Genomic DNA, 22,410 nt, shown 5'->3' on the forward strand with positions numbered 1-22,410 from the left:
GTGCGTTAGGAACTGTTTTCCTGTCAGAAGGATTTCCTTTTGTTTTATTTTTCTTAAGCGCGCTTTGCGCATAGCGGTTGCAGCGGGACTGAGAGGGTGTGGGACCGTGTTACAAGAACAACCCAAGTAAGAAGGAATGGATCTTTGAAGGCAAATTTGTATTTATGGAGATACTATAGCTCTGGACCTGTTGATCGCCCGGCAAAAAGCACCATGCTTCCGTACTTTGTGCCGTATTTGTCTTAAACCATTGTGACGGCAGATGGTACCTGAAGTAGTCCTGCACTCAAGCCTGACAAACCGAGATCGGTCAGGGGTGGGTTTGTGCCAGATACGTGACCAGGGGCTTGTGTGAACAGGCATGTTAATAGAACTAGTCGCCGGATACAAATATCAAATAGAAAGCGAGTTTGTCTTGGGATTTCGGGGTCGCGGAAGTGAAATGTACTGGATTAAAAAAAAAACTCCCCACAGCCCAAATATGATACGTCAGGACCTCTCCTGAAGACTTTCAATTTGGTGAGAAAGCAGTGATGCGCACAGGGGGGCCAATATTATTTATCCTAGCCAGTCGGATGTCGTAGAGGCCGTGACGATCCAAGAACCCGAGCGGGAAAAAGTAGCCCTAAGGCTGGTGACATGACTCAGATCAAACAATGTGATATCCTTCGCTTCACGCGCAAGCCCAACTGCGGCTGTGCTGGTTAGTGGGAAGACTGAGATCCCGGATTTACAAGGGTTGTACGAGTGTTGGGATTTGTGAATTTTCTTTTCTCGTTTAAACAAGTTCGTGCTTGGGGCATATGCAATCCCCGCGCACGGACGGGGGAAACGGGGTATACACGAGCTTGACCTAGATCACGTTACAAATTGGTATATCTGCAATTTGGTACCTATGACCACTTGCGGCATGGTTCTGTTGCCCCCATTTGGAAGAGAGCGGAGCTGATATCGCCGGCATGGACTGGACCCGTCATCATCGTGTATCATGTGCCGGCCGTTTCAACAAATGGCCCGAGGACGGGCGCTTTATTATTTATTTTGCGGGGAATCCTTGGACGTATCACGGCAGTTCCGTACATTGTAGCCTAGATTGGGAAATGTGGAATTCAACTGCTTCGTGGATCCGTTTCGTTGCTGATGCTAGCGCTGCTGACAGGTTTTACCGTCTGGTGATCATTTGAGTGGACTGAAGTTGACAAGGCTGCAATTACGTAGTAATTGCTATGGTAATTCCAACTACTTAAATAGATGTCTGCCCACCTGGCCTTTATGGGGTTTGGATAACTATTCATTCTTTTTTATAAAAGTTCAATTCTATCATTCAATTCAACTTCTAGAGCTGGTTATTGATACTTCAGATTTCACCGAGACTCAATTTGCCACATTGAGCAAGTATGTCAGCCTTTTCCGTGGTCACCATCTCAATCGTCATTCTTCTTGTCATCATCCGTTATAGCAGAAAAGGTCTCAGTTGGGTATCAACATTCTGTAGATCACAGTTCCCGAAGCATGACGGCATCAAGAGTCCTGAAGTGAAGAAGATGGTACCATATCCGGCACAACCAATTCCAGGCCGAGAGAGATACCGCATCATGATGAATATCCGGAAGCTTGATGTTCAAAACTGGCTCACTTTGGACAAAAACTACATGGCAGAGCACCGAGTACGAGACCATTTGCTTCGAGAGAAGAGGGACAAGGTCTTACGCTGTCTACCTGAGTCGATAGATGCTTGCCAGGAAGCTCTCGGTGAAGTCTCAAAGTTTCTCTGTCAGCGGTTTCCGAATGTATTCCATAAGGTGACTGAGGGAGAGAAAGAATGGGTTGAAAATCTGATGACGAAAGAGAAGTTCGATATTGATTCCTGCGGGGATTCTTCGATTGAGAACAACACCGAAGCTCTGGAGGCTGCAGTTCGTCTCACGATGGAAGACCTGAGTATTCTTTTGAAGAATGACGAAGGAGAATACTACCTGGCAGCCAGTGCGAGTCTATTCCCCACTGGGTGGACGGTAGAAGAGCGCATTGGATGGTCCATTTCTCGACTACACAATCCAGTACCTCTGTGGCACCAGCAAGTAGGTAGCTCAGTGTGCAAGTAAGTGCCAATGAAATCAACGTTGAAATTCAAAATTCCGAATACTGACATGTTCCCATTTGAAAGATTCTTAAGCCGCCTCACTCCAACTTCACCAATGGAACGGTCCAACTACTTCATTGAAGTGAAGAAACCCAACGAAGATCTGTTTGATATTCTTTACCGCCCCGGAGCACTTTGCGAGAAAGAGCTCTGCAAACTCTCACCGAACGAGATAATAATCCGTCGCGAGAGACAGACTTTTCGCCGATTACCACGCACCGGTGCACTCCTCTTCGCTGTCAAGACGTATCTGACGCCCATTGAAGAGCTCCCGATGCAAGAGCTTGAGAATCTCGCCAAAGAAATGAAGAGCTGGCCTGATTATGTGAGCGAATATAAAGGGAAGGATGTGGGGAGCCAAGGTGCTGGAGTATTACAACAAGCGCGTTGAAGCAAATTCCCTCCAGGAGAAGGAGGAGGTGTAAATTTCTTACTGAACAGGGAACAGGACTGGTAGATGAAAAGCCATTGATATTTGGATCTGCATTTTCAAGGGGAAACAAAATGGGTGGTTATCTGGATTTCAGTTTCGAGATGTTTCGCAATACTGCTTCTTTTGATCAATTGAAGTTGTGCTCTTTCAATCAGCCGTGACGAGTGTAGAACTTACCCGCCTTATTCTTTTCCAAGGCGAGTCAACTCCTAAAGTTTTTCTATCTCCTTGAATTTTTTGTTTTCGAGGTAGGCGAAGTAGCTCTCAACGATTTTACTTGTCAGAGTATACGTACCATAGAAGCTGACCTTTAGAGTATATTAGCGGATGATATATCAAAATGAAAAGGCATAACTTACCGCATGGTATCGCTCAATGTGCCAGTTGATGCTTCGGGCCCTGAATTTTCCATTAACCACGTTTGTGTTCCTCGCACGACACCAGGCGAAAACTCACAAAAAGGGCAACGGACAGCGCAGTTTGGAATAGCCTAGAAGAGTTAGTGTAACTGAAGTGAAAGAGAGAAAGGATATTACTTACAACAGGACCTGTGAATCGCCACAAGTCGAAGCGTTTATCATCTTTACGATCGGGACATTCGCAAATTCCACGAGCTACTCCTTTTCCCTTTTGTTGTGCGATCAGGTCAGCAAACTCGGCGTGTTGGTGGTCGATTCTCTCTATCTGGGAGATCCCACCAGACTTACGCGGTACCTCGTTAGGAGGTATGAAGGAGAGTAAAGTCATCTGGGAGCTCGTGTTTGATCCAGTCATCGAAATCCATTTCTCAAGGCTAAGGAGTGGGGAAAGAATGGAAAGAGATGAGGGATTTGAAGAGAAGAAGATAGGATGTGGAGAGTGAGTTGAATTGGAAGTGTCGATCCCGTTTTCTTACATTCAATTTTTCAACTCTTTGCGTATGTAGGTTGTAATGCTTTTCATTACAGTATGGAGGTTTTTATGTTTCAATTCAATGCTATAAACTTCCTCCGTCTAGAATCATTCATATCTAATACATGACAGTCAAGTAGCCACTCCGCAGTTCTCTATATGCATAAAAGTTTAGATGCGAGGTAAGAAATATTTTATAATCAAATTCCGCGATTGAATTCGACCATGCCACGACCACGGAACTCTTCCTCGAGGTTATCAGAGTTGATAGCCTGGCGCTGAGGGAAAGCAGCCAGAGCCAAAGGCAGAGCAAAGATAGAAGTAGTCAACACAAGACCCAAGTTGACGGGAAGGATCATACGAGGGCGAGAGCTTAGCCACTTGGTCTTTTCCAGACGGACTAGGATAAGTGGCGGGAGGACCATGATGGGAGTGGCGTTCAGAACACGACTGATAGCAGTCTCACCGACAGCCAGGGTAGCGGCTTTCTTGCTCTTTCCTAAGCTTTGGACTGGTTCGGCGTTTTCAGCCTCGCGCTTGGAACGCTCCTCGTCAGAGAGAACGGGGTAGACGTCGATTCCTTGGCGGATCTCTTCGCCGCGCATTAGGAACACGTTCAGGGCACTAGCGCTGGCGACGGCAGCGAATGGTACGAGTCGGGAGAGAATGAGACGGGTGTTGGGTGAGATACTTTTTAGGCGCGGGACGAGGGCGTTTAATCCTAGTGCGACGGAGCATGATGCCGAGACGGCCATGAGGTAGGACTTGGCAATCTGAGATGTCGAAAGGGGTGTCGACTTGTTGGCATTGGCATTATTGATCGCTACATTGAGTGACTGGTTACCTATTTGCCAGAGGAGGGTGCCGGTAGTCTATATTGTGAATTGATGTTTAGTAAAGCAATGTACCGATTGATCGGGAAGTGGACCGGGCCGGTTTCCTCACCTGCAGACCGGGAGTGAGCATTCCAGCTGTGACAATCAAGTTGGAGAGGACATAGCATGACATGCGGAATGGAAGCAGAACCGGCTCGCCGGTATCTAAAAATTTCACGAAGAGTTAGCGACGAAAAGAAGCCTTTGTCCAATCCCAGTCAGGCTCCATACCGGGATGAAGTGTTGAATCGACGACCTTCTTTGCGTGCCAGAGTTCTGGAGTCATCGCGGGAATCTTGTTCTGCTTGTATAGAGAGATAATACTCTTTGACTGCTCCAGGCCCGCGGAGGAGACGAGCAGCGTGCTGCAAACGTACGGTTAGTCGCTATTGTGTCTGCCGGCAAGAGAAGCACTCACCGAGGGTCAGAAAGGTCGGCAGCATGGCGAACACGACCCCAGTAAGTACTCAAGTCATACTGGGACACAGGGAGGTCCCGGCTACCAGGAAGAGAGGCAGACATGACTATAAAAACTGCAATGAGTCAAACTAAAATTATTAGTCTTCGTGCGGGGAGAAATAATTTTGGAGTCAAAAAAAAGGCGGTGAGAGCGATAAGGACGTGCCAATCAGAACCAACAATGCAGGAACCAAATTTTATAAAATATTCTATTGAATCAATTTGATTATCAAAGTGAAAAAAAAGGTAAAATAGATAAAGAAAACAGCCTATCATGTGGCAATAGTACATAGGTATCATAGTTAAAGAAAACAAGTAATCAAAACAAAGGAAGCGGGAATCGACCCGGCTGATGCAAGTAGGGCCCGGGTGGGGGATAATCGGGATGATAATGAAACATAGGAAAATGGGGTCGTAAAAGATATGCTAAGTCGGGATTCGGACTCAATCAAGAGTTTAAAACCGAAACGACTTATGCGCCAAGGGTGATGGAGGCCCTCCGCAAGTTTGATAGTCGTTACTGGTATCGCAGAACACGCAGACGTAGAAGGAAGGCAGATTCGCACGTTCTAGTCCGACACATTTTGTGTGCAGCCAGTAAGTGCAGGATTCACTGGGAGAGGTCAGGATATGAGTCAAGATGAAAAAAAAAGGGAAAGATTTACCACTGAATCATGAGATGGCCGCCATTTTCGATGGAGTGGCAAACGCAGCGGGTGCCGTTACTCGGATTAGTGTGACGGTCAGTATGGGGAGTGGTCAATTCAGGGTCGACAAGCGTCACCGGCGAGGTATTTGACAACCGTGAGGGAATGTCGAAGTCGCTGTTGAATCGAGGAGGGGAGGAGCGCAGGTGTGCAGACGAGTAAGATGATCGTGTGAGTTGTCCTCGATAGCTACTAGCGGTAGAGGGGCGAGGACCCCGGGCACGATCCATCAAGACTTGGCGAAGAGCATGTTGGGCGTCGCCCTTGTCCTCCTCCTCTCCGGGTAGCAACTGTGACGCAACACTGCCCCGGGGAAATGACGAATCAGAATGAAATAGAGACGAATGGCGCTTGGGGGTGCGCTTGACAGCTTCAGGAGATCCCAGAGAGGCAAATCGATCATTCAGGGCACGCGAAGAGTTCTGCCATGGAGACATGTGGCCCGAGTGACTTGAGCCCACAGCCGAGGTATAAGATCCCTTTGAAAGAGGGCGAGAGCCCGAATCACTCCAGGACCGACGACCTTCATCATCAAAGAGGGCGAAAGAAGAATGTGAACGAGGCAAGACGGGATATTCAGAATATTCGGCAGGGTCACACTCGCTTTCAGTGGCCGAGCCATCAAGGTCCATTCCAGTCAGAGGATCAGTCAATCCTGTCGGTCCATCGAGCATGGATTGCAGTTCCGTCTTTGCACGGCCATCCCGTCCAATACGGAGGACGACAGACTGTGAGCGGGCAGGTAAGCTGCTAACTGAACTGGAACTGGACCGTGTCATGTGGGCAGGACGTAATGCCTTGGTGGGCGAGCCTAGTCGTTTGGATGGGCTTTTGCGAATCCCACGGGAGTACATTGCAGTGTGTGTTGCACTTCGAGTGAGTCCAGGCCGAATACCTCTCGGTGTGATATCGTCGTTATCTTCAAGAAGACTGGAGGGTTCGACGAGCGGACGGCCTATTTCATGTGTGCGTCGAAGCTCTTCACGCTTCGATTCTTCAACCTGGTGGTGATACGGTTGTCTCCTCTTTCCGGAAAATAGCCCTAGCTCTGGCGTCATCTGGGGGCCACCAAACCGTCGGGCTGGTGAGCTCAAGAACATAGCCGGATCCTCGATGGCAGGACGGCGTGGAGAGGTCGAGAAAGGAGCGGGGAATACGGCAGCATCTATCGGTTGAGTAGCACAGAGGCGAAATGGGTCGAATTCTGGCAGGTCCATTGAACTGTCGATGGCTGGTAGCTGGGGTATTAAGTCCCTGTGAGAGTTGTGGGCAGATATAATACTAGTATAGTCGATGGCATCCTTGTCAGATCCTGTGCCGGGTAGCGGGATCTCATTAGACTCATGATCTTGGTCCCAGAAGAGACGCTGTTGCGGGTAGAGCGGCGAGCCAGTTGGTTCCAATGCAGCCAGCTGAAAGAGATCGGGAGACCGAAGATTGGCAAACATGCTTGGAGATGCTCCTAACAACCGACTAGGGGTCTCGAGATGGCTTTCTGTCTGCGGTGTAGCTCGTCGTCCAACACTCTTCTCCAGGTCGAATTCGGAGATTTTTCGTCGTGAGGCGCTTGTCGGTGGGGGAGTTTGCATCGAGGCTGCGGACTTGGCTGAACCCACTCGGGGATGATTCTCGACGGGATCTGGCAATGGCTTCAAGGGTCGAACCCGACGAGCTGTGTCAGTCTGATCCGAAGACCTTCCATTCTTGCAGAGAGCATCCCCTGCCAGCTGGGGATCTAGCTCCGTCCGTAGGCCATTCAAGGGGGTGCCGAGGCCAAACTTCTGTGGGGATCGAAGACACTCAGGGCTCGAGGCGTATGGATCAGCGGTATCCCAAGTGACTCGGGGATCAAAAAAGCTGGACTCGAGCTTTGGGGTAGTGAAAGAGTCAAATGAGGAAGTATTCGGAGTCCTCGTGGGAGTTTGAGGTTCACCGTTCGGATAAAGGTTGAAGCTGAACATGGTGGGATGAATTAGCATTGTGGAGCATGTTTAACAGTACTAAAGAGTAAAAAGAGGAACATAGGGCTATCACTGCTAAGGGTGAGATGGAACTCCCCGCATAAGACAGGAAAGGGAAGGGGGCATGTCAAGTCACATACCTGTGGACAGGCTGATCCCAACTCATGACAGCAACCGACAACCATGAGAAAGAAAGGAGATTTCAATAAGGAACCTGGAATGCTCGGCAGAAGTAGTGTAAGGACAGTCCTAAATTTTGAGTTGAGAAGAATCGGACAGTGGGGTGGAGATAAGAAGGAGGAATCGGTTTAGGAAATCGAATGTTTTTCTTTTTCTCAGTTCGTCGTAATTTTGTAATTTCCTTTCATCTCCACATACCCACTAACAGATTACATAGGATTCTTCTATAGACAATTTACGATTTAATTCTATGGTGGATCTAAGTAAAATTGGAGCAAGTCTGGAAAAAAGGGAAGTACTACATCTTGGAAAGAGTGGAACAAGATCGGATGCTCGCAATGAGCCAGTGAGATTGAACATATCAGTAGGTTACATTCACGCTACTTAATTAGTGAAAAGTCTCTGGTCAATCCAATATTATATGTAGATAATGACGACATTTAGCTAGATGAAAGTGGAGCTGGTACCTGCATAGTGTAGATGGAGGAGGAGAAAAGGGGTACATCTAGATCTACTCCGGGGCCACTATGAAGCCCTAGTTATATTTGACTCCCGAGGTCTAAGGGCTAGAGGATAGAAGTAAACTTATTACCTATATAGGAAACAAGACTTATGGCTGTGACATTGCCAAACTCAAATCGATCCCTCAAATTTAAATTAACTCTATTATTTCCTCTGCTCTTCACCCCTGAAGCTTCCCAGCTTCCCCGGTTACCAACTTAGGCAAAAGGTACGGGTCTACATTCTTGGCAGATAACAGGATTTATTTAATAGGTATTTACCACTTAGATCTAGGCTTCAGTGTCTCGTTCTGAAGAACCTCAATCCAGTATCCGTCTGGGTCCAACAGGAAGGCAACGTCTTTCATCAGGCCATCAGTCAGACGCTTTTTAAACTCGACACCAATGGACTCGAAGCGTTCGCAAGCCGCATCAAGGTCATCCACAGTGATACCTAGATAGCGTTAGTCGGTAAAAAGGTTGGAAAGAGACAACATGTACTTACAGATATGGCCAAAGCCCTGAGGCTCGGCGTTACCATTGTGGTAGACCGGGCCTTCCTCCTTCTCCGTTCCATAGTTCCACGTAAGTTCCAGCAGGCCTTCCCACTCAGCAACACCATTGCGGACACCTTCCTGAATCTTGGGGTTGGCTCGGGGGTAGCCCAAAAAGTACAAGTTGAACTTGTTGGCCTCATTCACGCTGGTACGGACCAAGGTCATACCAAGCTTCTCTTGGTAATACTTCAAACTCTTCTCGGCATCCTTGACACGCAGCATGGTGTGGTTGAGACGGTAGCTTCCGGGGTCAGTAGAGGTAGACAGGGCCTCATCAGCACGACTGATGATTTCAACCCAGTATCCATCTGGATCCTTGGCGAAGGCAATGTGCTTCATGCGACCGTCACTCAGCTTCTTCTGGAAGGGATATCCGGCATCTTCGAGGCGCTGGCAGGCAGCCTCGATGTTATCCACTGAGATACAGATGTGACCAAAGCCCCGATATGGCTCGGTGTTGCCATTGACGACGCTGTAGTTGGGATCTTTCTCCGTGCCGTAGTTGTGGGTGAGCTCTATCAAGGCATTGCGGTCCGTGAAGTGGCGGTCACTGCCCTGGAGAGATGCAGGACCAGTATAACCAAGGAAGTAGTTGGTGAATTTCCATTCGGCAAAATCCATCTTGAAGATCTCACTCAGTCCGATGAATTTGTAGAATTCCAGTGATCGCTTGGGGTCCTTGACCCGAAGCATGGTGTCTGGTTATTGGAAGTCATATTAGATTGAGAGATATCGCATGGCGAGGGGAAGGACGAACGGTTGAGCTTATAGGTGGTAGTGTCTGTCGTCATGGTGAAATGTCTCAGGCCAGCTAGGCTATAATTAACGGTTTTAGAAAGTCTGTACCCAATCTCTCAACTGAAGTGTAGCTTCACTAACCTGGGTCTACTTTGCGTGAGGGGTTGTTTAGGTGGAACGTTGAAGAGTAGGAGATGTGGGGCTTTCACGTCACTTTTAACTGCCTTGGTATACAAGCTCCGAAACCCTAAGCTGCAATTCAAGATATTCTGCATATCATATATGCATTAATGTGTAATTCTCTTCTATAATGCCATTTGACGAGATAACTACAAAAGATCTGATTCGTGATCGGAAAGAAGAAATGATGTCAACAGACCTCGGTCTAGTGGATTATCTTTGATCCCAGTTCGACTCACCGGCAGATATGAAATCATATTGTTGGGAGCCTGAAAAACAAGGTAAAATTACTATTAGAGACGTTGAATCTAACATTTGAACTCATAAGCCTTAAAACTTCAATGACTAGGCCTTAAGAATCCGTATATTAAATGTGGAGCTGCCATACATCTCTGTCCAGATGGCTATCACTGTAGAAATAAACGCATTAAGAAGCAGTGAGCAAGAAGGGATATGGCATATCCCCCTGCAAATATGGGAAAAGAAAGCTTTTAGAACGGCTGTTTGGTCGTTTCTGTTCTCTGTTAGAGCATGTAATAATGTGACAGACTGTAGGAGGATGATAGAAATGTACGTACCTCCTTTTATATTGCTAGAGATTAATGGCTAGAGCTCGACTCGGCCTCATCGTGGTCGACCTCCTGAACCGATTCTGCGGCACCCTTGGTATCAATGAAGTGCGTAAGACGCTCGTTGGGAAGCCATGCATTTTCAGGCATGACAAAGTAGGAAACCAACGCAAAGATCGTGACACCAGCCATGATGATTGGTGCATCTATAAGAAATGTGTTAGAATATAACTTCCAGAAAAGACGAATGAGATAACTGACAGTTCAAGTTAGCTGCAGTGACGGGCCACTCGTATGGTGAAAATAAGACGGCTACGACCCATCCGTTCCAGAAAACACCAATAACCTGGAAAGGCTTGCTCCAACGACCAAGACTCCACACCGGCTTCGGGAATCGGTTCGGGGTACAGATAAGTCGACCGAGGCAGATAAGTCCGTATGCAGCAGCGCTGGGAACACCGGCTGCTGAGACGAGAGATGTGAAAGCCACGCTTGAGGGGAGGATCGTGCATAGAACCAGGGCTGACACACCCCAGATCACGAGGACAGCATTGCGTGGTTGGCCGCCGTCTACTTTGGCTACCCAGCTTGAGAAGGGCAGGACGCCATCGCGAGCGACGGCGAAGACGAGACGAGAGGCTGCAATGATTGCGATTGCGGTGTTCTGGGAGATGTTAGATGTGGTTTGTAGTGGGGTTGCGGGATATCTTACCAGCCATAGCGCAACGGTGCAGATGATGGTCATGAAGATGTGACCACCTTGACCTAATACGACGGCGTAGAGCGGAACAAACGGTTGTGGGGACCCAAACTCCATTAGAACATCCGCAGTGGGCTAGAAATTCATGTTAGCTTGTGAAAATAGTAATCTGTGAAATGAGGCACATACAGCGCAGAACAGGAACAGAATGATCGTAGCCAGACCACCAAATCCACTGACAACAGTACTCCAGAAGATACCACGAGCAGCTGTCACCGAGGCGTTCTTAGTCTCTTCGGCAACATGACCGGAGGCATCAAATCCGATAAGGATACCAGCAGTGGCCAGGTAAGAAAGACACCAGTTCCAGCCAGCCGGCGCACCGGTTCCGTTATAAGTGGTCATAAAAGCTTCGTGAGTAGAACGGAAACCCCACGTTTGAGCAGTACCAATAGGGAGCCAGATCAGATTCAACAAGAAATCCAGCAAAACGATTCCAGAAGATGCCCAAAAGACATATTTGAAGTACTTGGGAGGCATCAAGTTCAGCAGGACAGCTAAAGCAAGGAGAATCTCAGCGCAAATCCACTGAACCGCTCGGAACTTGACACTATCAGTATCTTGTGGGAAGTCTACATTAAAGACAGTCAACTCTGCCAGCATATAGTTGACAGCCGATTGTGTGTTGCTTGCGCAAAAGGTAGTCCAAGCTGTGGTGCTCCACCAAGCAACGATAAAGCCAAGTAGACGGCCAAATCGAGGACCGCCAGATTCGGCAGCCCAGATATAGATCGATCCTGCGGATGGTGATGCCGAGCACACTTCCGCAACCACTGCAGCGGTGATGAAAGTGAAGACCATGGTAACCAGGTAGCTGGTCCAGTATGCCAGATTACCACCAGAGGCGATTCCAGTGCTGTAGGTGACCCGCACTCCGCCGACAAAGTACAGTGCAGCTGTTGGGACATGTTAATGCGAGTTTCATGGTTATCAAAACTTGAAGCTTACCAAAAGTTGTCGAGAAGTTCTCGAATAATGTGTATGTGCGGTGAAGCACCTACTCAGGCGAAAAGTAAGTCTTGAATCATTATTATAGTGAAAAATGCGTATAACATACTGGCTTGTAGCCCATGGTTTCCTGGTATAGAGCATCAGTATACCTGTACTTGAAAACATCAAGGTTTATTTCTCAATCGAACTCACCAGCAACTCTGCATCATTCTGGGCCTCATTTTGAGCCTTGGTTCCCTCGCCTTCAGTGAAGCCGCTTTCACTGCTGTGGCTCAAAACATTCTCCGCTTGCGCCATATCGGCTCGATTTGACGGGACAGAGGCCAAAGCTGCAAAAAAAGGAGAAAAGAAAAAGCAGGAGAAGCAGAATAACGAGCTTGCTAAACCTGTGGCAAAAACCTGCGCTGCGATAAATATAAATTATCGGACGATATAGCTTTGTAGAGCTCGGAAAAAAAAACCCTTTCTTAACTTCGCAGCAGTGGTTCCGCGCTATCAAACCGCCCCACCTAAGCGGGAAGTTTAGGGAGTAATACTTGGCTATATCTTATAAGAGATTAGTGAGAAAATCAAGTGGAAAAGATGATTAAGGTTCCACGTTCGAATTATCATTGGAAGCGAGAGGCGATCAACTCCGGATACAGGAGTGGAATTCGAGGTCTTCGATCCGTCTACTCCGCAATAGCCGCGGGCATAGTTTGGTTGATGGTCTTTTTGAGGTTATTGCTCCAAAGGATTCGTATATCTGTGGTCTGACGTCGGGAACTTCCATCTCCTCATACGCTATGGTGTAATTTTGCGGTATATGAGGCAAGCTGAGGTCCACTTGAAATACCCCACAATGTGACCGTGGTGAAGAACTAGCTATATTTACGTGCTTTTCCAGACGAGACCAGAAGGATGAACGCTAGATCATGCGTGTTATGATACAGTTGCTGTCAACCGTGATGGATATCTCGTCCGCAAGGTCCAGTCTACTCGGACATCCTATTCTCGGAGTCATATAACATTTGAAAGAAGGGCTACTACTCTCATGGCAAATGAATATTCGATTAGATTTTCATCCAGAGTCTCACAACCGCGTCTTTTGAGCCAAGCTCCCTCAAAAAGCTCAAGCGCTTTGTCAGCATTGTTAAAGCTGAACAGGTTCAGATCCTGTATGGTTTGCCGAATGACTTGATGTTCCTTCTCGTCCCGCGTCTCTTGACCGGCGATAATGAGCAGCAATAAGGTAGCCAACTGGCGTAGACTCTCGTCCAGCCCCATCTCCCCAGGCAGTTGTAGGCTTATAGGTGTGCTGGCCCGCCAGACAACCAGTCGATTGAAGATATCTTTATACACAATGCCTTGGTTCTATTTCAGACCAAGGCTGTCGTAATTCCAGGCGTGGATTGTCAGGGATGGATGGCGGAGATAGACTCGGTGTCATCCACCCCGAGGAAAATCACAAGGAACGGAGAGGGTGATTACACTCTAAGACGTGCTGATCCTCGAGGAGTTGTTGCCAGTATACCTGTGAATGATAGGTTGTATATTTCACGTGCGCCCTTAAGATGTACGACTTAGTTCTGATGTTGTGAATCCATCATCTGTGACCATGTAAACCCAGTCATTCTACGTGTGTAAGAGCTTAACTCGAAGAGACACAAGAGAAGACATGTCGAGTTCGAAACAACTGCACAACCTCTCCATATTTATTACTCATAGCCTGCTGCAAATGCTTATTGATTTGAACCCCGACCGAAGAGTTGGCCATGTGCAATGCGCCCAGTGCCTGCATAGCACCAACCATGGACGGGGACGAGCGAAATCTGGAAAGTGAATGCGGTCAGGGTTTGCGCTCACAGAATTATCGTGTATTATAAGGAGGATCGATAGTTGATCGATGAAATAGGTGTAATAGCGTTCGTCGAGGCACGCATTGTAGCAGGGCGGACAAGCTGGTTGGGTTTGGTACGCATAATTGGGCGGACGAATGAGCTGACGAATTCGTAGACAAGGCTGCCTTGAAGGGTCCTGTTTCGTCAGATGTGCTGTCTCTGTAGCCTCAGAGACTAAAGTTGATTTCCTTCCTCCCTTCGAGGAATACTGTGTTGGGCCATAGACGTTGGAGGTCATGCGACCTTATGTTCCATCGCACTCAAGTTTCAACCGTTTGCAGTTATTTCAGGCTGAATATGCTTTGTCACAGCGGACATGACGGCGTCGACAGGTCGAACACCCTGTGAATCCCCGATGATGCCAGCGTCGAACGCGTTTTGGAGGTGGGGCAGACTGTTGCGCGGGTGAGTGAGCGGATTCAATTGAAGGCCCATCGTTTTATGTTGGGGATCTTCATGGGTAAAAGGAGCTTGAGGATGATTTGAACTTTCAAGAAATTGGAGTATCAACAGGTGTGATTTTATGATTTAATGATAAAAGTTGAAGACACGAGAAGGTGCTAAGGGGCAGATCTCCGCCACTTGGGCCGATGTATGTGCACTCCGATATCTGCGGAATACTACTACGGGGATATAAATCGATACAAGTGAAACGGAATGCCCAATTTAGAAACCAATGGAAAGAAACAATTAGTAGATAATATTCATAATCTGTCACCGTTTTTCTGTGACTCTACTATTCAGAGCAACAGGCAAAGAATGAAACAGGTACCGGCCAGATACAAGGGGCTTCCATTTCAGATAAATTGAAATTGGATTCATTAAATCAACTCAGAAGAGCAGAGAGTTTCCAGTAGTTTAAATCGACTTGTCGTTGATAGTTCATTTTTTAGGTAGACTTGATGCTTTCTTGATAATCGAGTCCTGTATTTCAAATTTGGGCTCGTCCGCTGGTCGAGTTCTGACACTATCCGAATGGAAGAATTCACATTCGAAACTCAAATACACCCCTTGGCGCTCATAGATGGTTATGATGTCACCAGTGTACAACTTGCCATATGGAAAAGCGTGATGAGACCCCTCGTCCCGACCGCGCCGTAGCTCAACACCATTAACCCAGATGCATTTGCGCGCTTTGGTAGAGATTACAGCGCACAAACCGGGGACATGCATCCAGTCATGTCCCTTGGCAACGAGAGGCTCGATCCCAGCGGCCCAGAAAGTGATTTCAAGAGCGTAGACCGGAATACGGCTGTCCATGATGTTTTCGTGTCGATAAGTGTTGTTCATTCCGCGACCCCACGAAGTCCAGCGACGGTCAATTCGTATGTTCACATCCAAGATGGAACCTGGGACACTCTTAAGTCGACCTAGAAGCTTGGATGGTTTGGCGAATTCGCCATCGTACACGCTGGTCGAGGCAGAAGGTAGGTCGGGCTGGTGAACTATCGGCTCAGACGGCTCGATCCTACTCTCGCGGAGTTGATTAAGGACTACCTGGCCCGTCTGAGCATCGAGGGTAGTTGCAAATTCAATGTCATACCCCCCATCACCACCAAATTTTGAGGAACCGTGACGGCTAGGTTGTGCACTCTTACCGCTGGACCGCTCGCTGGCTGTCTCCGGTATCTCCGGTTCAATATTTCGATAGGGTTTGGTCTTTCGTGCTTTCGGAGTCGTGTCATAGGCACTGGAAGTGGGTGGAATGTTATCATCCCGGGGCGGGCTACCTGTATCATCCACGGGTTCCTTTTGATGTCCAGGTATGGTCTTCCGTGGTGAATTCTCGTTAACAGGGTGGTTCGGAGGGGAAAAGAAAGGATTCGAAGAGTGCATGTTCAGCCGTCCAACGAGATTCTCCGCTCCCATCAAGCTTGGTGCAGTGCCGCCAAAGGGATTTTCCGGGAGGGAGATGATCGAATGGACGCTGTGTGCATCGCTCATCGACTCACCGGAAGAAATAATACCCCCAACTTCATCAATGTTGGAAGCCCAGGCGTCAAACTGACGAGAATTTAGCAGAGCTGAGGACGTGACTTCACCAAATAGCCGTCGTCGTGCCTGATTATCGGCAACTACTTGAGCATCCTGAAAGCTTTCAATCTGTGGAAGAGACGGATATCGAATGCTTGCCGGGATATCATCGATTCGCGGTCTCTTAGAGAGCGTCTCGCTGCTGCCCGAATCATCGGGTTCACATGTGTGCGCAAAGGCACTGTCATGGATGGAGAGTTGAGAGGCATCGAGTTCATCCTCAGCATCCTCTCCAATGACTGAAAGATGATCATGCGCTTCGGACACGATGTCACTGTCTTCGTAATCATCTACGTCCACCACGTTGGCAATCCACTGGTGTTGAAAACATTCTCTTTCGGTTGGGCGCGCGGAGGGGTCGCGATTCAAAAGACGGGTAATGAAATCAATACCTGCCTCGGATATGCCTGCTTTGCGCAGAAGCCCGAAGTCTGCGTCCGCAGTCATGATGCTACGTAGCATATGCGCGCCGCGATCCTCGGAATGGCCTGAATATGGCGGGACTCCACACAAAATATGGTAGAGAACAGCGCCGAGGGACCACATGTCTACGGCTTGACTGTATGGCGATGGTTTCGCAGGTCTGAACTGATAGTCAGCAATGATTTCTGGAAGAATAAATCGACAAATAACTCACGGGTCTCCTACACGGCGTCTTTTCCTGGCCTCGCCACGCCGGTACGTATCATAGTCTGGGTAGACTTCTGGTGCACAGTACAAGAGTGTGCCACAGAATGTCTTGAGGAAAGATTCTTCTTGAGTGACTTTTGACAACCCAAAGTCGGAGAGCTTAACACGAAGCGGGTCAAGAGAGGCTATCAAGATATTATCCGGCTTGACATCACGATGGGTAATCCTGCGGGCATGAAGATAGTGCAGGGCTCGCAAAAGTTGGCGAGTAATGGTTTGGACCATCTCCTCCGGAATCTTTCCAGCAGTCGAAAGCCAAGTGGACAGCTCTCCGCCGGGAACGTACTCCATGATGATGTAGATCCACCGGTCATGTTCATGATAGTCTATGAATTGGACGATGTTGGGCTTTGTAAAATATTAGATCAGAGATATAAAGGCAATTGGGAGGCGATGAATTGCTTACATGGTGCAAATCTCTCATAATCTTCATCTCGTTATCGACTTTTTGGTCCAAAATGCCATTCTTCATGAATCTCCGTTTGTCTAGCTCTTTTGCGGCAAATATGGCACCATGCTGCTTGGTGGCTAGCTTGTACACGGTTGCGAACGCGCCCTTTCCAATTTGGCCGGTTACGTTATACGTCGAGCCACCCGTCCAATGCATGCCATAAGCATTGGAGACCGACCATGGCATAACGGAGGCCGAGGCCTGTCGGTTTTTTTGCTGGGCACCTGTTACGGCACGCTGAATACACTCGAAATATTGTAGGATGTTTTGAGTGTACTGTCTGGCGAAGCCTTCGCGTGATGGGATACGCACAACAAAGCGCAGCTCGTCCTGGCCTTCTCTGCCGGTGACCACTTGGATGACAGAGCCGTTGGTGAGCATACGGCTGTTGTCCTTTTGAGTCTTGCGTAGGCGGTGGTTGTCTACAATGGTGCCATTAGTTGACACGTCCTGCAACATAATGATGCCGTCGCTTGTCAAGTAAATTCGAAAATGACAGTTGGAGATGCGCTTGGCACGGTCGTCTGTCGATAGAAGGACATCGCAACGGTCTCGATTGCGACCGAAGCAAAATCCTAAATTGACGTCGTGCACTGACGACGACAATCTCAGAGCCACATCTAGCGCCGCTGTTTTGGATTCGACCACGTCTTTTTGAAGAATATGCTGGGGGTAAGCAGCTGCTGTTGCAGCTACTACATCGAGGGTACAATGTGAGTTTGGGTGGAGAATACAGATGATATCTGCGAGGTCGTCTTCTTGAAGGCCAGAATTTTGCATACCCATGCGACGGGGATCGGCACATGGCTGAGTAGACTCCTGAGTTGCTTCCATGATGAATAGAGGTCGATGCAAGCGCTAGTGATAGGAAAGTAAAAAAAAAGACGGCCGATGATGATGCGGGATATATGATGCTGAACAAGAAACTTTCGAATAGCAGAGTATGAATACGCGATGAGGGTCTAGAGATTGGACCCGAGGTCAGCTTGAAAATAAATTGAGAACCAGCAGAGGTGGGGAGGAACCAGGGTATAAATACCTCGAGGATGAGACGAAATATCACCAGGGCGATAACCCGGGTAAACGGCCACCACAACAACACTCGATCAATGAAATTGTGAAGAAGAGTAGTCTCCGGAAGAGATTGGGAGGAAATCGGTAGTCAGAGAGCGTTATGATTCTTGCAGAGCGTGCTTGAAGTAAGTCCTCGGAGAAACTGCGAGGGGATTGAAATGAAAACGAAGGAAGTGCAGCAAAAGTACTTGAAGACAAAAATTGACTCTTATCTCCCGACTCAATTGGAAGATGAAGATCGAGGTGCAGAGGGTATCGACGCGTCTTCGAGGACGAAGGATCGTGAAACTCAGAGTGGGCTGTTCAAGAACGTGTAGTGATTGACAGGGATATTTAGAAGTGTGGAAGGAGAGAAATGTTCATAAAGTGATGAGTCTATTTCTGTTGTAAAAAGAGAACGCGTTAGGGCTGCGCACTAAACAGGCGTCGATATTTACATCGTTTGTCGGGGGTATGGATTAAACTCACATAGGCTAAAATACACCCTGTCTCTCCTTCAGAATCTGACCACAATCGGAGAAAGATATTCAATGAACCGAAAGGGGGAAACCGGGACAGAGAGACTGGGTGGTCGTCTGAGAAACAAGAAAAGAGGAGCCGCAGTAAGATCTACGATCTCGAGGTTACTCTGACCGCCTAGCATGAACTAGAAATCTGACATGTCAATAAATAAATTCTTGTAATTTGCTGCACAATATGTATTATTCAAGAGATCATTCTTTGATGATAACTCATAGGAATTCATTGTCTTACCATTTTCTGAATTGTTACAAAACTTACTCGGTATTCAACACTTTCAGCTACTTCATGCAAGAATTGTCGTCCCTATCCTAAGCATGCCAGACTCTGCAGTTCATTCGCCAATGAACATGAAGCACTGCTACAATCCTTGCCGAAAAAATAAACGTTCTCCTTACTGGCTGTCGTGTTCCTGAGAATGAACGGCTACCTATAGAAGGTGCCACTCACGGAGGTGCAACAAGGATCTACTATATAGCTGGTTAAATCAGTGAACTATATCAGTGGCCTTCAGCTATCTACTATGTAGGTAAAAAAACATAATGAAATTAAAATTGATCATCTACTAATAATAGCCCTTCTCCTGGTAAATTACTAATCGATACTCAATTCACACAATTTCTAATTCAACAACGCTGGGTAGCAGTAGAAAATTCTTGATATATATCTCAAAGTCCTTTGCTGCCTAATACTGGCTGGTGCCTAGCACATTCTTGATGAAGATATCACCAGAGTGGAGTAGACAATGCGGGGTTAGTGGGTCGATCTGAAGTAACCAACTGGCTATGAGTAACTACCTAGGTATTTAGATAGCGCCAGCAGTGTCCTTTTCTGGCAATTTCACCTCGTACATGTCTATCCAAGTCGCTGATATCTAGTATTGATACGCCATGGTCTGATGTCAAATAAAGTATAAAGTCATCATTCTTCATTGATGCCGTGTTTTCAAAAACACAAATGATGATCTCCTAGTTAACTATATAAATATGCCCTCGATGACTAATGCTTGCATTTATAGGTAGGCGGTGAATCCGGTGAGAACAAGGCAGTAAGGCGGGGATATGGCCTGACGAAAGCCTCGGTGTAGAAAAGAAATATTGATTGCAGATTCGATTTTTTGGTATTTCTCTCTCGTTCAATCAAGAGCTTGAAATTATGGCGCCCATACCAGTGACTATTTTCACCGGATTCCTCGGTTCTGGCAAGACGACTCTATTACTAAACCTCATCCCGCAACTACCGCAAACCTATCGCCTGGCTCTTCTTAAAAATGAATTCGGCGATGTCGCAGTCGATTCTCAACTAGCCTCTACGAAATCAATTTCTGGTGTCCGCGAGATGCTAAACGGCTGTATCTGCTGCAATCTCGTAGGGCAGCTGAGTGATGCTCTTGATCAGCTACGTGAAGAGGTCCACCCAGACCGAATCGTGATCGAGACCAGTGGAAGCGCATTCCCTGCCACACTTGCAATGGAAGTCAACCGTCTAGCGCGTGAGAAGGGCGGCGCCTATGTGCTGGATGGAGTCATTAGTGTCATCGACGTGGAAAACTGGGAGGGATATGAAGACACTTCATACACGGCCAAATTGCAGGCTAAATACACAGATCTCATCATTTTTAACAAATGGGAGCTTGTGTCAGAACAGCGGTTCGATGTATGTCTAGACCGTGTGGGTGACTTGGGCCTTGAGACGCCCTACGTCAAGTCGAATAAGGGCTTCGTTGATAAGGATGTTTTGCTGGGCATTGACGGTGCTTTGTTCACCAAAGAGAATGTTGATGCATCGGTAGCTGAAAATAGCCATGATCACGACCACGAGCACAAGCACGATCATCAATCTGAGGTGGAGGTTTTATCTGTTGTCTTGAAGTCATCTACCCCACACAAGACTATCGACGTGTCGGCTTTGGAACAGCTGCTTTCTTCCGCACCCAAAGACGAGGCTTATCGCATCAAGGGAATTATCCGCTCTTCATCTCAGACTCCACCCATTGAAACCTCAGACGAACCCTCATCTAGACAGCAAGGAGATGACTCAGGGCCCCAGTACTATATCCTCAACTGGGCTTTTGGGCGATGGACTTGTACGCCATCAAAAGTTGTTGCTGAATCTGCCGATGAACACGTCTTTGCTCGCATAACATTCATCCTAGCCCGGTATGAGTCTGCTAAGTGGACGAAGAAGATTCAAGGTGGCTTGCTTAAAGCAAGTGACGCAAGCGAGGTCAGCTTGACCGTGGAGCGCTTGGTTTAACAGCTGTATAATGGTGCTGAAACACATGTCCAGCTCTTTATAAATGATAGATTTTGGGACGTTTCAACTAGATCAAATATAGATAGCTTTACGTACCCAGGGTCAGGCGCACTGAGTAAATTTCAGCCTGGGCTCAAGCTCACGGAGCTGCTTATTACCGCCACGTGATATATGAGCACTTAGTGATCATGATTATCTGTGTCATGTGCACACCCGACTCGTAAAACGAGTCGGGTGTGCACATGACACAGATAGCTGCTCACTATTCGCTCACTGATTACTCAGGGTACCTATCAAGCACTCAGTAGACATACGCAATTCCCATATGGGATCAGTCCCTGCTATGATCAATTCATGCTCACGTAACTTCGCTCCTCATCCCCATCTGCATACAAAATACATCCTGCGTACAGAATACATCATTATTCAGTATTGTGGCCATCCGCTTCAAGTTCACATTAGTTGTTCCCGGTCTCAACCTCTCTCTAGTCGCACAAAATCACAACTCAGCGCTGTTGGGAGTTTCGTCATCATGCGGAACGTGATAATTCTCCATGGAATCACTGGTGAGAATCTGGGTGCTTTCGACCAACGTGGATCAATTATCAAGAAAGTATTTTTCGATATGCTCGATATCATACTAGAGAAGACAGCCCCTACTGTCTTTGAAGCAACCACCGGAGCTCAGCTCCATCCGACTCGTCAAATTCTTGACCATGGAACATACAGTGTTTTTCCCACATCAGGCGAAGTCCTCCTTACACGTGAAGTTTCTTTCAGACGCCTACCTTCAAGAAACAATACTCCAATAGAAGAAGCTTTCCAAGTCGGGTTACGAATCAGAGACGGCAAATGCATGATTTCCCTCAAGGTAAACCCAATGGTCGGTGATCCTGGTGACAGCGAGGAGTGGGACATATTTGAAGGTTCCCACGTGTTCCCCTTGGAGCGATCAGCGCAATAGAGTGCAGGGGATTTCTCATGGTTCATCACCACTACCAATACTAATAATCATCGCGCGGATATGAATTCCATCCAGAATGGGCTCCTTCTTAAAGGAGACGTTCATAAACTCTTTGATAAGTTCATTATCATAGTCAACCCTGATGATAATTATCGAGTAATCGACTTCAAAGGCGACCGTGAGGAAGTTGATGGGAATATCCTCGATCCGGCCTGCAGAGTACCTAGTGACCCCGACCGAGTAGCAGATGGCTTACTTCGTTGGCACTTTAGACAGGCGGTCCTCGCCCACATGAAGGCGGGTGCAGGCGTGCCTGTGTGGGAGACTGACTTCCCCCCCCCCCCCCCCCCCAAGGGTCGGATATCGTCGGCGAAATTTTGTCCGGCCCAATGGGTGGAGAACGAATGGAAGCAGAGTTGCTCCAAAGATTTCACCACTTTATGAGTGACGAGGACCTCGTCAACTACTAGAGGTCCTAGAATTCCCTCTTTTTTGGTCCCGGCATTTTGCCCCCTCCCTTGCCCGCTACTCCTGCTGGTATTTTGTTTTGTTTCCCTTCCAAATGCATTTCTAGCGTCTACCGATACCCATTTGTTCTTGTTTTTCTATTGATCTCCGCATCTTTTCAGCGGCCTGTC

At 47.6% G+C, this 22,410-nt stretch overlaps 10 protein-coding genes across 10 annotated transcripts; 3 read left to right on the plus strand and 7 right to left on the minus strand.

Annotated features, from left to right (window-relative positions):
- Window positions 1-1,397: 1,397 nt before the first annotated feature.
- Window positions 1,398-2,534, plus strand: N7495_006600 (heme-dependent oxidative N-demethylase family protein; the record flags this gene model as incomplete). Its single annotated transcript, XM_057209251.1, has 2 exons — window positions 1,398-2,101; window positions 2,168-2,534. 2 exons carry the CDS (start codon window positions 1,398-1,400, stop codon window positions 2,532-2,534), a joined length of 1,071 nt encoding a protein of 356 aa, XP_057063025.1.
- Window positions 2,535-3,667: 1,133 nt separating this feature from the next.
- Window positions 3,668-4,864, minus strand: N7495_006601 (sideroflexin family transporter; the record flags this gene model as incomplete). The annotated part of the gene is made up of 3 exons (XM_057209252.1): window positions 3,668-4,290; window positions 4,535-4,707; window positions 4,761-4,864. 3 exons carry the CDS (start codon window positions 4,862-4,864, stop codon window positions 3,668-3,670), a joined length of 900 nt encoding a protein of 299 aa, XP_057063026.1.
- A 598-nt stretch (window positions 4,865-5,462) lies between these two features.
- Window positions 5,463-7,469, minus strand: N7495_006602 (PHD finger domain protein; the record flags this gene model as incomplete). The annotated part of the gene is made up of 1 exon (XM_057209253.1): window positions 5,463-7,469. One exon carries the CDS (start codon window positions 7,467-7,469, stop codon window positions 5,463-5,465), a length of 2,007 nt encoding a protein of 668 aa, XP_057063027.1.
- Window positions 7,470-8,427: 958 nt separating this feature from the next.
- Window positions 8,428-9,497, minus strand: N7495_006603 (lactoylglutathione lyase GLO1; the record flags this gene model as incomplete). Its single annotated transcript, XM_057209254.1, has 3 exons — window positions 8,428-8,603; window positions 8,655-9,404; window positions 9,464-9,497. 3 exons carry the CDS (start codon window positions 9,495-9,497, stop codon window positions 8,428-8,430), a joined length of 960 nt encoding a protein of 319 aa, XP_057063028.1.
- A 726-nt stretch (window positions 9,498-10,223) lies between these two features.
- N7495_006604 (putative amino acid permease) lies at window positions 10,224-12,201 on the minus strand (the record flags this gene model as incomplete). The annotated part of the gene is made up of 7 exons (XM_057209255.1): window positions 10,224-10,399; window positions 10,455-10,857; window positions 10,906-11,028; window positions 11,083-11,849; window positions 11,902-11,950; window positions 12,011-12,031; window positions 12,097-12,201. 7 exons carry the CDS (start codon window positions 12,199-12,201, stop codon window positions 10,224-10,226), a joined length of 1,644 nt encoding a protein of 547 aa, XP_057063029.1.
- A 702-nt stretch (window positions 12,202-12,903) lies between these two features.
- N7495_006605 (transcriptional regulator family TF) lies at window positions 12,904-13,333 on the minus strand (the record flags this gene model as incomplete). Its single annotated transcript, XM_057209256.1, is given in 2 exon segments — window positions 12,904-13,235; window positions 13,246-13,333. The coding sequence occupies 2 exon segments, from the start codon at window positions 13,331-13,333 to the stop codon at window positions 12,904-12,906; spliced, it is 420 nt and encodes a 139-aa protein (XP_057063030.1).
- A 201-nt stretch (window positions 13,334-13,534) lies between these two features.
- On the minus strand, window positions 13,535-14,022 carry N7495_006606 (C6 transcription factor; the record flags this gene model as incomplete). The annotated part of the gene is given in 2 exon segments (XM_057209257.1): window positions 13,535-13,678; window positions 13,690-14,022. 2 exon segments carry the CDS (start codon window positions 14,020-14,022, stop codon window positions 13,535-13,537), a joined length of 477 nt encoding a protein of 158 aa, XP_057063031.1.
- Window positions 14,023-14,666: 644 nt separating this feature from the next.
- N7495_006607 (CAMK family serine/threonine-protein kinase) lies at window positions 14,667-17,793 on the minus strand (the record flags this gene model as incomplete). Its single annotated transcript, XM_057209258.1, has 3 exons — window positions 14,667-16,401; window positions 16,456-16,856; window positions 16,915-17,793. The coding sequence occupies 3 exons, from the start codon at window positions 17,791-17,793 to the stop codon at window positions 14,667-14,669; spliced, it is 3,015 nt and encodes a 1,004-aa protein (XP_057063032.1).
- Window positions 17,794-19,707: 1,914 nt separating this feature from the next.
- On the plus strand, window positions 19,708-20,808 carry N7495_006608 (GTP-binding protein; the record flags this gene model as incomplete). Its single annotated transcript, XM_057209259.1, has 1 exon — window positions 19,708-20,808. The coding sequence occupies one exon, from the start codon at window positions 19,708-19,710 to the stop codon at window positions 20,806-20,808; it is 1,101 nt and encodes a 366-aa protein (XP_057063033.1).
- Window positions 20,809-21,133: 325 nt separating this feature from the next.
- On the plus strand, window positions 21,134-22,216 carry N7495_006609 (uncharacterized protein; the record flags this gene model as incomplete). Its single annotated transcript, XM_057209260.1, has 2 exons — window positions 21,134-21,734; window positions 21,780-22,216. 2 exons carry the CDS (start codon window positions 21,134-21,136, stop codon window positions 22,214-22,216), a joined length of 1,038 nt encoding a protein of 345 aa, XP_057063034.1.
- Between the last annotated feature and the right edge of the window lie 194 nt (window positions 22,217-22,410).

This window comes from Penicillium taxi, assembly GCF_028828555.1.
Source record: "Penicillium taxi strain IBT 34144 chromosome Unknown utg000004l_segment0_segment0, whole genome shotgun sequence".
Taxonomy (NCBI): domain Eukaryota; kingdom Fungi; phylum Ascomycota; class Eurotiomycetes; order Eurotiales; family Aspergillaceae; genus Penicillium; species Penicillium taxi.